Below are 14,132 nucleotides of genomic sequence, written 5' to 3'. Positions count from 1 at the left end.
CAGAGAAAATGGCACAACCAAGGAAGATAGGAGAACACATACACAATACAGAGAATATACCAGAACCTAGGACGAGCTACCTTTTAGGCACTAAGTTTCTTATACCTTCAGGGACCAAGGCTGTCAGGCCATATCTGTTGTGTCTATATGAGATTTAGTAGCATTCCCTTTCATTCTCAAAGTGCCCTGGTTTAGAAAAGAACATTTATGGTCATCTTATTTATACCCAGGCACCCTGTCAGGAGGGACAAAAGTCCATACCAAGAATTGGATAATGTAGAGCCCAACAGTAAGAATTACTAATTGGATGTTCAACCCATTGAAATAAAAGGGTTTTGAAGAGAGAAGGAGTCAGTAAGCTATAGCTGTGTAACAAACCACCCCCAACTTCAGTGGCTTGACGTAGCATTTATGATTGCATATGAGCCTGTGTAGCAGCTTGGTGGCTCTTCTGATTTTATCTGTACTCACTGTGTGTTATGCAGTTAGCTGAGCATTGTTGGGTAGAGAGCTCTGCTGATCTTGACTGGGCTGCCCCGTGTTGGGGGTCAGCTGGCTGTAGGCTGGCCTGGAATAGCCTCAGTTGGGATAATTAAGCTCTGCTGCACGTGGTTTCTCATACCTCAGTGGGCTTCCTTGGGCTTGCTCTAACGTGGCAGTGACAGGATTCCAGAGAGAAAGCAAAAGTGTGTGAGACCTTGAAACTCACACTGGTACACCATCACTTGTGTTGCATTCTGTTGCCAAATCAAGTCCAATGCCAGCCCAGATTCAAGGGGGTGAGGAAAGGAATTTCTCCTTTTGGTAAGAGAAGCTTCAAATTCGAATAGCCTGCTGCTTGGGCACAGAAAGAAGTATAGAGTTGATGCAGTAGTGCGATCAATCTACACGAGGCTGAGCACTCTCCTCAGGGAGATCTGAAATGCTTTTAGGTAGTTTAACTAAAATTAATTTAAAATTCTCCTGGAGTCATAACAGGATAGGGCTACTATTATGATTAGGTTTGGATTTGTTGACTTTGGTGTTCAGGTCACTCAGTCATGTCCGACTCTTTGCAACCCCATGGACTGCAGCACGCCAGGCTTCCCTATCCTTCACTATCCTGGAATTTGTTCAAACTTAGGTCCATTGAGTCAGTGATGCCATCCAACTATCTCATTGTCCCCTTCTCCCGCCTTCAATCTTTTTCAGCCTCAGGGTCTTTTCAAATGAGTCAGGTCTTTGCATCAGGTGGCCAAAGTATTGGAGCTTCAGATTCAGCATCAGTTCTTCCAATGAATATTCAGGATTGATTTCTTTTAGGGTTGACTGGTTTGATCTCCTTGTAGTCCAAGGGACTCTGAAGAGTCTTCTCCAGCACCACAGTTCAAAAGCATCAATTCTTCAGTGCCCAGCCTTCTTTATGGTCCAACTCTCACATCCGTACATGACCACTGGAAAAACCATAGCTTTGACTAGATGGATCTTTGTTGGCAAAGTAATGTCTTTGCTTTTTAATACTGTATCTAGGTTTGTCATAGCTTTTCTTCCAAGGAGTAAGAGTCTTTTAATTCCATGGCTGAAGTCACCATCTGCAGTGATTTTGGAGCCCAAGAAAATAAAGTCTGTCACTGTTTCCATTGTTTCCCCATCTATTTGCCATGAAGTGATGGGACTGGATGCCATGATCTTAGTTTTTTGAATGTTGAGTTTAAAGTTAGCGTTTTCATTCTCCTCTTTTACCTTCATCAAGAGGCTCTTTAATTCCTCTTCACTTTCTGCCATTAGGGTGATGTCCTTTGCATATATGAAGTTATTGATATTTCCCCTGTCAATGTCAATTCCAGCTTGTACTTCATCCTGCCCGGCATTTCTCATGATGTACTATGCAAAGAAGTTAAATATCCAGGGTGACAATATACAGCCTTGACATATTCCTTTCCCGATTTCCAACCAGTCCATTGTTCCATATCTGGCCCTAACTACTGCTTCTTGACCTGCATAGAGGTTTCTCAGGAGGCAGGTAAGATGGTCTGGTATCCCCATCTCTTGAAGAATTTTCCACAGTTTGTTGTGATCCACACAGTCAAAGGCTTTAGTGTAGTCAATGAAGCAGAAATAGATGTTTTTCTGGAATTCTCTGGCTTTTTCTGTGATCCAGTGGATCTTGGTAATTTGATCTCTGGATTTTTCTAAATCCACCTTGTACATCTGAAAGTTCTTGGTTTAAACTACCGCTCAATTGCACTCAGTTCACGTGCTAGCAAGGTAATACTCAAAATCCTCCAAGCTAGACTTCAACTGTATGTGACCTGAGAACTTCCAGGTTTGGATTTGAACTGGAAGGAAGGGCTGTTAGACAAATGAGGGTGCTCTGTTGTAAGGTTCCGTAAACCCTTCCTGTGATCTAGATAAACTTTCTCTGTTCCAGTCCCATACAACTTTAATTTCTGAAAAAGAGATTTCAGACCACATGTATTTTGTGATATTCAAGGCATGTAAGTAAAGGCTGGCTTAGGTCTGCTTTAGAGGCAAGAGAGGAAAAATCAATCAAAGTTTGGCGAACTTGAACTTGCTTTTGTAACTTCTTGACAGCACTAACTTCTGGATCAGAAATGCAATATGAGTTCAAAGTTCCAGGATCATAGAGCAGGTAGATTTCCCAGAAAGTCCCTTTGGTAGAATGAGTATCAGTACAGACCACAGTAAGGATATTTGCGGAGCTTCTCCAGGGTGATGCTGCCATGTTGTTGACTTTCAAACTGGAAAATAACCTAAAGGGGCAAGGCTGCAGCCAAGGGGAGTAGTGATGCTCCGGATGAAGCATTCCCTGAAGCGTGTTGTGTGGACCCAGGTCGGCAAAGGGCATGTGCCCCAACGACTTTATGAACCCCTGTGATGAAGTCATGTGAGTTTCCTTCCTGTAGGACTGCTGCGAGCTTTCATATACTGAATCTCCAAGATGGGGAATGTCATATATACAGTTTCCCTAAATTATCTGGCCATGAACTCTAGTTATCTTTCAGGGCTTGTCCTCTATAGAGTACACTTTTAAGAAATAGAAGAGCAATGATATAATGGTTTTAAAGTCATTGGGCATGTACCATCTGCCAGACACCATGTTAGCACTTTATAAATTCCATCTTATTTTATTCTCACAGCTTTCTAAAATAGGCACTAGTTTTATCTCCATTTTGCAGATGAGGAAACCGAGGTTAAGTTTAAGTCATTTAGTGTGTCGGCAAGTGGCCAAGTAAGAATCTGATTTCAAACAGGGACCGTATCAGTTATTTCACCCTAAACTTAAGTTTCTGAGTTTGCTCTCCTCTCATATACTCAAGCCTCAAGCTGTGCCCTTACTTACCACTCACTGTGTATGGATCACTTTTCACAAGAATTCTTGTTATTCCTGTAAGCATCGCTATTATCATAATCAGTCCGGGTCCTCATGAATAGAATGTAATAATTCAGTGCATTTCTGCAGGATTGTAGAAACGACATGTACCAGCATCAGCCTTAGAACTGTCAAGTCACATGCTGTAATGCTATGTCCATGCTTTATGGTGTGTGTCAACTGTGGCAAATAAACCACTCAGCATTTGCCCCTTCTACCTTGTTTAGGCTGTAATTGGAGAGGGATTAATTTATGCTTATTGCAGACAGTAAGCTAAAGCTCATTTATCATGAGTGTTCATTCCTCAGCAAAACACATACAAACCCACCTAGTAATGTTGGGCAAACTGTGACACGCATCTGAGGTTGTGTGGAGTAGCAATAGTCCTGTTTACCTTCAGACACAGATCGGCAAGCAGGAGTCGCCACGAAACACAAAGGGCAGCAGTACTCAACCTCTCACTGCTGCTGCCTGCTTCCTGCCGCTGAGCAGTGACTCGCGATGCAAAGATGGCCGGGGGAGTGCATACATTTTAGACCTCGGGATACAGAAGCTCATTTTCCCAAAATAATGTGCGAATTTCTTAACATTGTTAATGCCGCCTACTTGTAAATGATGATTTGAGTGGGAATCATTTAGATTTGAAAGATTTCAGCTTGTGATGGGGAGATAGAGGAGGAGGAAGGGGAGAGAAGGGACACAGAGTCCATTTGTGTGTTTGCTTTCTGTGTCAGTGAGAACCTGGCTGCAGCAATTTCTTCACTTTAGTTTTACATTTATTTCAAATGCCAACCCTTTCAAGCAGCCTTAGTATTCTTCCTGGTTTCTCCATAACACTGATGTTCTGCTTGTTCTGAAAGGGCATTCAGCTGGGAATCAGAGGTTCAGCTAATACAGCTACTTGCCTTTACTCATCCTTATATTCCACAGCTTCTCCCTGGGCCTCCCTTAATTCCCTGTCAAATGTGGGGTTTGCATTAGAAGATTGCCTTTAATTGCTTTCCAGTATTATTTCCAAAAGTGTTAGGATGGTATTGTGATAATGTCCAGAGAGAAATAGAGTGAAACTTTTATCTTTTAGAGTTACAGATGAAATTATATAATAGCTGAGATTTGCTTCAACATAACCCAGTGTTGGGGTTGTGGGCACTGGACAGGGTAGAAATAAAATAACATTGTCTTTGGGTTGATGGTTATTGAAGAGTGATGGATGCATGAGGGTTCATTCTCTATGTACAGTTATCACTGATAAATTGTTGTTTAGTTGCTAGGGTATATCTGACTCTTTTACAACCCTGCCGGGCTCTCTGTCTGTGCAGTTTCCCAGGCAAGAATGCTGGAGTGGGTTGCCATTTCCTTTTCCAGGGTATCTTCCTGACCCAGGGACTGAACCCATGTCTCCTGCACTGGCAGGCAGATTCTTTAACACTGAGCCACCAGGGAAGCCCACCACCCATAAATACACACATGCCTATGTATGTGCATATACATGTTATCAGAGTTTAAGAGTGTATGACCTAGGATTCTAATTGGTCCTTTGAAAACATAAGAATACTTTGACCTTGTCACTTGTTAATTTGCTTCATGTGCTTTACTTTTAGCCTTTAGCCCCATTCTCAGAAATATCTTTTAAAATTCCAGATATCTCCTGCTGAAATTAGCCCAGGGTTGAAGTATATAGAAAAGTGTGCATGTGTGTGTGTTTGTGAGAGACAGAGAGAAGAGGGACTTTAAGTCTTGGTTCTTCCACTTACTCGTCCTGAGTCCTTTGGAGCGACACTAACCAGGGAGGCCCTCACGGTTTCTGTCTGTTCAATGGGGATCACTACCCTTCCCTCCACAGTGAAAGTCAGTTGCGGTAATGTCTATGACAGATGGAAGGTGTTCTTTACCCACTGACCTTCTACCCATCGTGATGTGATTGCTCAAGTATTCCCGGACCCCTTTGCACTGCGTTTGCCTAAGTAAATGGAAGAGACCTTTATTTTTCAGTTTCAAGCCCAAAGCGCGTTTGCCTTGGGTGTTCTGTTCAGTGAACACATCCTGTCTCCTCACACACACACTTCACAGCTTAAATGCTGCTTGACTTAGGGAGGAGAATCGGAGATGTAGCTTCATTTTAGCCCTTCCTAAAAGCTAATTCTATTAAAACAATAAACCTGTTTTCTGAGAAAGAGGGCTTGGTTTGTATTTTTCGCCAAAACTGGTATATGGAATTTCCAGTCATAGTTACTGCACGCCTGGGATGTAATCATTGAATCACCAGACGGAGCAGAAGCAGCCTTGGGTCTTGTTTGAAACCATCAGCATTGCAGACACCTATCCTGAAGTTTTGTATCTGGGTGACCATAACACTGTGCTCTTGGCTCTCAACAGAAAAGAGCCACAGAAAACGGTGCTTAAAGGTCACCTGCATTCCTGGATATTGGGCTTTGCTTAAACTGACGGAAGGTAAAGGTCAGTGTCCAGGCTTCTAAGGGGTGTGCGTGGTTTGCCTTTTATGCTGGAGCTATGCTATGTTTGCAGAATGTCAGTGTTCGAGAGGGTGAAAATTAATTGCTAAGTCATTAAAGTAGAGCAGGCTGACCCTGCGCTAGAGGAGGGGGGTTTGCAGGTGGAGAGAGATGCTCCCCAGAGCCGCACTCTAGGAGTGAGGTCAGAGAGGGAGAATCTTTCATGGATGCCAAGGCATCTGTTTAGTCCAAGAGGAGGACTCACTGTCTCTGAGAGACTGGCGCCTCCTGGCACGAGTTGTCTGGACTTTGGCAAGTTGCAGAGACGATGCCGGATTTCACATCTTTCCTCCCGCATCAGAGCAGCTGCCCTCGTAAAATATTCACTTAGCCATCAGTTTCCTATGTGTAAAAAATATAAGCAACCAGTTCTCTCACATGACAACTGCTGGGATAGGAGTGAGAGGGGTTGGATAATTCATGAATGTATTCCTGCTGGTAGTGTTTCTGGTTTTCTGCATTACTTGGGGGGAAAAGCTTGCATTCAGAATATAGACAAATTTAACAGTCATATTGTAAATATTGATTCAAAGCAATAATAGCAGTAGCAATAAAAGCTAAGACTCATAAAGGGCTTACTATGTGCCTAGCAATGTTATCCATGCTCTACGTACATCAATTCATTTAATCCTCACAAAAACCCAATGAGACATGTACTTTTATTTTCAGCTCCCCCAATCAGGCATGGGAAGGTGAAGTAACTTGCCCAGCAACTAACAACCAGCCTGTGGTAGGGCAGGCCTTGGGCCTAAGCAGGCTGGCTCCACAGTCTATACTTGAAATCGTTCCACTGTACTTCTTGAACAGGCCAGTTGGAGCGTTCTGGGGCCTGGGACAGGCTCAGATGCACCCACGTGTCCGGCCATGTGAGGTACATCGTGCGTGCACCTCCCACGCGGCACTGCGGGATGCACCGTGCCTCCGTGTGAACACCCCAAGCCTGTCACAGAGTCATGCCCACCCCCCTGCCCGCCGGTGACCGTGCCTTGCTTTTCCCCCCAGCTCCGCTGGTGGATCTCACTCCAACCCACAGTGGCTCTGCCATGCTGATGCTGCTGTCCGTGGTGTTTGTGGGGCTGGCGGTGTTCGTCATCTACAAGTTCAAAAGGTGGGTGTCCCCCTCCACAATCTCCCTCCTTCCCTCCTCCTTCTCCCTGACAGGTTCAGAAGCCTTTGTGGCCGTGATGTACACGTCCCGTGCACAGCAGTGATGGTTTCTGTTAATGTTTTAGGAAGATCCCGGGGATTAATGTTTATGCCCAGATGCAGAATGAAAAAGAACAAGAGATGGTCAGTCGAGTCAGTCACCCTGAAAGCAGGCCCTATGTCCCTCAGACTGAACTCAGGCGGCCTGGCCAGCTGATAGATGAGAAGGTGGAGTCCCAGCTCATAGGTAAATGATTCCTGGTAGCCCTCAGCTCTTCAGCCTGAGTAGTCAATGGCTGGCTCTCTCTCTAACCCTTCTCTGGCTTGACGTAACCACTTTCTATGCTCTAACATCCCTGAGAGAAACAGCTAAGATGCCTCTTTCCCCGCTTCCTTCCTTTATAAAAGAGAGAGAGAGAAAAAAAAAAAAGTTTTCTCGCTCTTATCTAGTTTTTTCTCTTCTGAGTTTATTCCTTTTTTGCAAAAACGCTTGCTGAAACACTGGGCTTCAAGTGTTCATGGGCAAAGAGCAGAGTATGTGCTCTAACAGTATATGAGAAGGACAGAGCTCAGAGGCTAGAGCTGCTGATCCTAGAGGGCTGGGAAGGTTTTGGGAGCCAGGGTTTATAATGACCAGAGCAAGCCATGGCACCCCCACCTGGAGACAGTTCCAAGGATGGCAGACTGCTCCAGAACACAAGTAGAAGAAAGACTGATCACCCTGTTTTGTTTTTTTTTTTTAATCTAGCTTTAATCTAAAATTGTCCCCCAGGAAACATGGAACCTAAGAATTCTGAGGACAAGAGCCATCAAGTTGGCAGGACATGTCAGGAGTGAAGTTTCCTGGAGAGAGCACTGGAGGGTTAGATTGTCCTAGAGCAGCTGGCAGATTTCTTCCTCCTTTTCACCTGTGCCCTACCAGAAGTCTTAAAGTGGATTTCAACATAATTCAGTAGGGCTCATGCTGCCTGGAAAGAAACCATGGGAATCCAACAGCTAGGTGTAGAAAGTCTCAGGGTAATTGCTATATTCTACTATTTATTGTAGAGGAAATTTCCCAGGAAATTAGGTAAATCCGTGAAGCCACCATTGTGATCCATTTCTCTCCTAGTCTCCTCCTGTGTGGTGGCCATAGAGTTGAAGCTGTAAATGTTCCCATTTAGACCCTGCATTGCTGATTCTGATGGATACATTGTTATATAAGCATTCATGCTTTACTCCAATGTGATAATGCCAAACCACCTAGAAGGTCCTTAGCTAGGACTGTTAATCTGAAACCTGGAAAAGAAAGAGAAAAAAGTGCTTAGAGGGAAACAGCATCCTCTCTTTAAACTAGTCTGGGAAAGTTCTGTGCCTATATTAAGGGGAAATTTAAATGTGCTGCCTGGCTTGTATGGGAGGTAATGATAAAACAGCCCCCACATCTGGTGTCCAGTTTTCACAGCATGCTTCCTTTTATTTGAGGAGACAAGGTGATAAATGAGTAATTGCTTTGGGTTAAAAAGAAAAAGGTTTTTTGGTCTTCAAGTCCAGAGAAGTTCACCCTATTTATTTCTAAAGCTTCTAAGTGCATTTTTGTGGGTCGTTTGGTTTTCAATCCCATTTCCACCGGGTGTGAAGCATAGGCAGTGTTTGCTTTATTAAAGTAGCAGCCCCTCCTTCACCAGGAAGAGCTCCCAGCGCGTTGCAACGTGTCTGACACCTTTCCATTTCCAGTGTCATTAAATGAGTAAGTGTTACACGTTTTCTCTTAGGAGAGTAGCTTTACCCTCCCCTCCCTCCCCTTCTACTCAACCTGGTGACTCATCTCTCCGATTGCAAAGAGCAAGACACGCCACTCCACCTTCAACGCCAAAGCGGGGATCGGCTGGGGCTCAATTTGCCATTTAAGGAAAACCCCCAAAGGCTACAGGCGACCTGCTGATCAGGAAAGAATTTCGCTCTTGTCAAGTGCATCCTTCTCCATGACCACTAACTTTGTGTTTTGTTTTGTTTTTTTTCCCTTTGTTGTTCTGTTTCCTATCTTGCCAGGAAGTATTTCCATAGTTGCTGAGAATCAAAGCACAAAAGAAATCCCTACCTATGTAAATGTTTGACTGGAGGACGCCAGTAAAAACAAAAACAGACAAATAAAATAAAAACAGTCAAAATCCAAACAGACAAACAAACACTCACTGCATCGGGACTTTTTAATTCTTCAGACACAACAAGGGTTTTTAGCTTTAAGCCTGTGCATGTGGACAGTACCTTGAGAACATGCTTGGAGGGGCAGTGTACAGGTGCTCTATTTTAATGGAAAAAACACTCCCCTCCCCCTTTCTTCTTCTCTCTCTTTTTTCTGATCGGTCGTGTTTGTAGAAAATTCCTAACATATATAGGCCAAGGAGATCTGCATGTATTTTTGGAAATACTCTTGGCTCTAGGTTTAACAGCTCTTTTAGCACTATAGGCTGATGGGTGGATTAGCCACCCCGGCTCTTTTCACAAGACACAAAGACATGCACAGGAGTTCAAAACCCTGAGCTGTTTCTCTGTTCCACTTTCCTTGTTGCTATTTTCCCCTTCTAAGTTATCTTGGGGAGCTCTGTTGGCTGACAGCGGTCACAAGGTGGCCTTCTCCATTCTGAGTGGCCATAGGGACAAAGAAGCAACTTCAGGCTCCATGGATGCAGGCAGAATAGGGAAGGAAGGAAGGAAGGCAGGGGGCAAGTGTGTCAAAAGTGGACCTGGGTTTCCCGTTTCCCCTTCCAATCATGACGACCTCTCCTCTAGCTTTCCCTACTCCTGCCCTGTGTAGGAAACAGAATCCCAGTTTACCCACATTCTGACCTTCCCGTTTGTCTGCTCTCCACGTGTGGTCACAGTCTCTCAATGCCTTTGTATCTCTTCCTTCCCGTCCCCAACTTACCCTACAACAGCTCCTGCCTTTTCTTCCCAAACACGTTGCTAGATTCTGGACTTTCATCCTGATGTTCCTTAAAAACTGACCTTGCCTCTGCCAACCCTGCCTCCACCACCCAAAGTTTCTGATCTCTGTGTCAGCTTTGCACATGTCCACGCATGCAGCCTCCATATACATCCTGCCCTGCAGGGTCAGCTTCATGGTTGTTTGTTTGTTTTTTTGTCTCCTCCTGTAGAACCTGCCTTTTCTAAGTATCCTTGTCTTTCCCCACCTGGAAACACATAATGTGTGTGAAAGAGTTGAGAGATGCAAAGCAAGTCAAACCTGGCCCATGTATCTTAGAAAAGAAAGTGTTCGAATGAATGGTGGTTTTTCCTCACAGCTTAACAAATATCTCCTGCAGTCAGATTCCAGAAGATTCTTGTGAGAAATGTTCTGCATGTGTTACTGTGTGGCAGGGCAATTTCCTCCTGTGATGGTTGCTATTACCCAATATTTCTTCTTTTACAGTAGAGTGAAATTATTTGTAAAATAAAACCGATGTTAAACAGAAGAAGAACCTAGTTAATGGATTTAATGTTTAAGAGTGTCAAAAAGTCTAAGCATATATGGAGGTCTTGCCATATTGGGATGGGATTGTGATTATGCTGGATGACCCTAGACTTCTACACGTGTGCTCTTTGCTCTGTGAGTCTCATAGTATCAGCAAAGGACAATTTAATAAGTGTAAAGGGGTGGAGTCAGCAGACTCAGCCAGATTGGCTCAACGCAGGAAGAAATCCCCGTTCTCCCAGGGCCAGCAGCCTTTGGAGTATTATGGATTGGATAAAGCCCACTCTAAAATATAAGAGAAAGGACAATGGCAGTGTCCTAGAGATCCTGATGACCCCTGCCTTTGTGTAGCTCAAGTAGGGAGGAGTAGCAAATCTTCATTCAGAAGTTAATCAAGCAGAAGTGTTGATGGTTGAAGATGCTTGGTATGAATCTGGGAAACAGATTGTGCCTGAGGCCGCCATCTATTTGTAGAACTCAATTGATCCCCAACCTGCCAGGCTTCCTATCCCATAGGAAACATTTTCACTGATCCTCTTCGATTGGAGCCTCCCAAATTTAATCTGGAAGACAGTGTTTGGAAACCAAAAGAGGCTCATTCACAACAGAACAGGGAGTCATCAGAGTTGCAGTTCAATTAATTTTAATTGGAAAACTGAAAAAGGGAATAATACTCAATCTAGCACAGTGCCTTGCTTAGAATAGGTATTAAGAAAATTAATGTTGGAAGAATTAGTGTTGGAAGAATAAATGAATACACGAGAAGACATAGAGAAGAATGGGATTGTAAGTCCTCATCTAAAACAGAGGTGGAGATGAGATGACTGGCATTTTGGGAAGTGATCACAGATGGCCAGTTCTAGATTCAGCATCTCCAAGGTCCTCATGTTCCTCTCCTTAGAGCTTCCTCCCACCTAGAGGAGACTGGTGAGGCAAAGTATTTTGCTCAGAGGGGATCTTATTGTTCATATGATCTAGCTCCATGGTTCTCAAAGTGTGGTACCCAGAGACCAGCAGTATCAGCATCACCTCAGACTTGTTAGAAATCCAGATTTTATGTCCCCTTAACATCAGACCTACTGAATTAGAAACTGCAGAGTTGGGGCCCAGAAGACTGTTTTTACAAGCTCTTCAAGTGGTTCTGAAATACTCTAAAGTTTGAGAACCATCATGGGAGGCCACACCAGCTCAATCCCAAAGAGAAGGTAGTGATGAGAGCCTGCCAATAGGAGGGACCCAAGTGCCTACCTACTCACTAACAGCAGGTACAAACACACTGAGGAGTTTGGTGGGCTCAAGGCCAGAGGAATGGGTGGGGAGGGATGGATGGGAAAGGCAAGATTCAGGGCAAACTGCGAATCTGATGTTGAAACATTTTCCAAAATCCCGGAGGGCAAACTGTGCATGCTCCACTCTGAACTGCCCAACCCAGGTTTCCTCCTTTGCCTTATTTTTAATTGGATTCACTCTCCAAAATGCAGAGTTTGCTTTGCTTTTTTTCAGAAGTTTCAAACAGCAACTTTGAGAGCAGTGGGGTGCTTGGCAGCTGTTCTGTGTTTTCCAGGATTCCAACTGAGCATTGAAATTCCCTCATTTGCCAACTTATTTTTATAGGAAGCCAATTAAAAAAAAAAAAAGAAAGTTTTCTTATAGTATTGGAACTACTTCTAATTTTAAAATGACTTTTTTGATGTATTTTTTGTTAAATACTATGTAGTGTAATGTATAATTGCTCTTGTTTATTGCTTTTACAATCATATTTATTAAACGGATAATGTCTCTAAAATCTATGCCTCAAGGTATTTCTTTTATTCCAAACCTCGGTGTTCAGTCCAGATATAGAAGCGCTAAATCTATAGGGTTTCATAAAGGCTAAATGCATGAGAGTTTAGGAAGCACCACAGGTTTGAGGGCTTTGCGTTTGGGGGGCTTTGGATTTTGCTGTTGAAGTAGGATATATAGTCTACTGCCTGAATGCTACCCGCATTTCAGTTGACTGTATAATGTCTGTTGGTTTACTATTGCTTTCTTCTATGTAAAAATCACCCTAAGCTGGTTACATTGGAATGAGTACCATTCTTACTTTTTGTTCCTTTAAAATGAGAAATTATTGACATGGAACAAATTCATTCAAATTTGTTCAGAAGCTTGTAGTTACTGAAGGACCAAACCTGCATGGAATGGACTGAAACGTGGGGAGAGGGAAGGGCTCAAATGCTACAGTAATTATGGCTTTGCTACAGGAATCAGGACAATGGAGTTTTCCTCCCACCTCCAGCAGCTGTGTCACCTTGAGCAGAGCTTTAGTGTCCTCATGTGGATAATTTGAGGGAAAAGGACACCTCCCAGAACTGTATTCTGAGTGGGCGAGTCCTGTCCAAGAGTTCCAAATAGCTGACTTAAACTTGGTGGAAAATAAAGAAGTGGACCGGATCCAAATCCTTTTGGCCCTGTGGCGTGTTTTCTCTGTCAACGATTTGTACTTGTGTTTTGCTGAAACATTTGTGCAGACACAAAGCCCTCCAAAGCCTTTTCGAAGACCTGCCAGGCTCAGGATGGCATTGCCTCATTAGAACGGTCTCAGCATGTATGGGAATTTCTGTTGTTTTTCAGGTTAGCTTTCACCTTTCCTTTAACACAGACTAAACTTTCCTTCTGACCCCTCATTGTTTTCCAGGCCTATACTGTTTTTCTCCATCAGCAGCAACTTAGCTCCTGTGTCACTGAGGGTGAAAGTGAAAGTCGCTCAGTCATGTCCGACTCTTTGTGACCCCATGGACAGTCCATGGAATTCTCCAGACCAGAATACTGGAGTGGGTAGCCTTTCCCTTCTCCAGGGGATCTTCTCAACCCAGGGATTGAACCCAGGTCTCCCGCATTGCAGGCAGATTCTTTATCCGCTGAGCTAGAATTCATAGTGTGTCACTGAGGGTACAGCCAGTCAAACAAAAGTCATCCCTGGAGATTTCAGACAGAGAGGATTTAATACAGGAAATTTGTTGCTTGTGTAACTGAAGAGCCAGGATGCCAAATAGGGGAAGGTGAAGCAACTCCAAGATAAACATCAACAGGAAGCCTCTATCTTCCCTGGGCTGGAAAGACAAAGAGATCCTCAGAGCCCGGGACCCAGGACCACCAGATGGAAGCTGAAGTCATGGAGGACGTGTCTGGAAGAAACTGCAGCCACGGAGGAGACACAGCCTTTGCCAGCACTGCGGCCTCAGCAGAGGGGAGGGAGTGGGGGAGCTTGCCCTAGGCCTCCCGTCTCCCGCCAGTGTTTCCCACTAGCTCAACCCAGCCATACACAAGGCAGTGGGCAGTGGAGGCTGGAAAATAGATTTCTGAGTTACTAAGTAGAAAAAGGAGGAGTGGGAAGTGGACTTGAGAAACACAGATGGATAATTGGCACAGCGCTTGTTTCAAGTTCTGCCCACTTCAACAAATCTCCTTCCACCCAAAGGTGCTTACTAAATAGTCAGTGCTCCTTTCTCTGTGCCGTTCTTTCACGTATTAGCCTTTAAAGGACACATATTTAAAATGTGGCATTATGTTTATGTATGTCCTTTTATACCTTTCTCACCAAGTTCTATGCTCATTTAGGGGAGAATCTTCTATTTCTCACTTCACCCCTTCAGCCTGTAGCTGA

At 44.0% G+C, this 14,132-nt stretch overlaps 1 protein-coding gene across 5 annotated transcripts in view; it reads left to right on the top strand.

Annotated features, from left to right (window-relative positions):
- The window catches only part of SORCS1 (sortilin related VPS10 domain containing receptor 1), a 574,694-nt gene extending 562,566 nt beyond the window's left edge, over positions 1–12,128 (top strand). Inside the window, exons 25-27 of one of the 5 annotated variants that reach the window (XM_061403398.1) lie at positions 6,889–6,994; positions 7,119–7,279; positions 11,990–12,128. In XM_061403398.1, the coding sequence (XP_061259382.1) occupies positions 6,889–6,994; positions 7,119–7,279; positions 11,990–12,069 (347 nt within the window). In that variant the 3' untranslated portion in view covers positions 12,070–12,128. Of the gene's footprint in view, positions 1–6,888; positions 6,995–7,118 lie in introns of all 5 variants that reach the window. The other 4 variants (XM_061403399.1, XM_061403395.1, XM_061403397.1 and 1 more) reach the window with 4 other exon arrangements.
- Positions 12,129–14,132: the final 2,004 nt, after the last annotated feature.

Source organism: Bos javanicus, chromosome 26 (genome assembly GCF_032452875.1).
Source record: "Bos javanicus breed banteng chromosome 26, ARS-OSU_banteng_1.0, whole genome shotgun sequence".
NCBI classification, from domain to species: domain Eukaryota; kingdom Metazoa; phylum Chordata; class Mammalia; order Artiodactyla; family Bovidae; genus Bos; species Bos javanicus.
The sequence above is the reverse complement of the archived record's forward strand: the minus strand, read 5'-3'. Positions and strand labels throughout refer to the sequence as shown.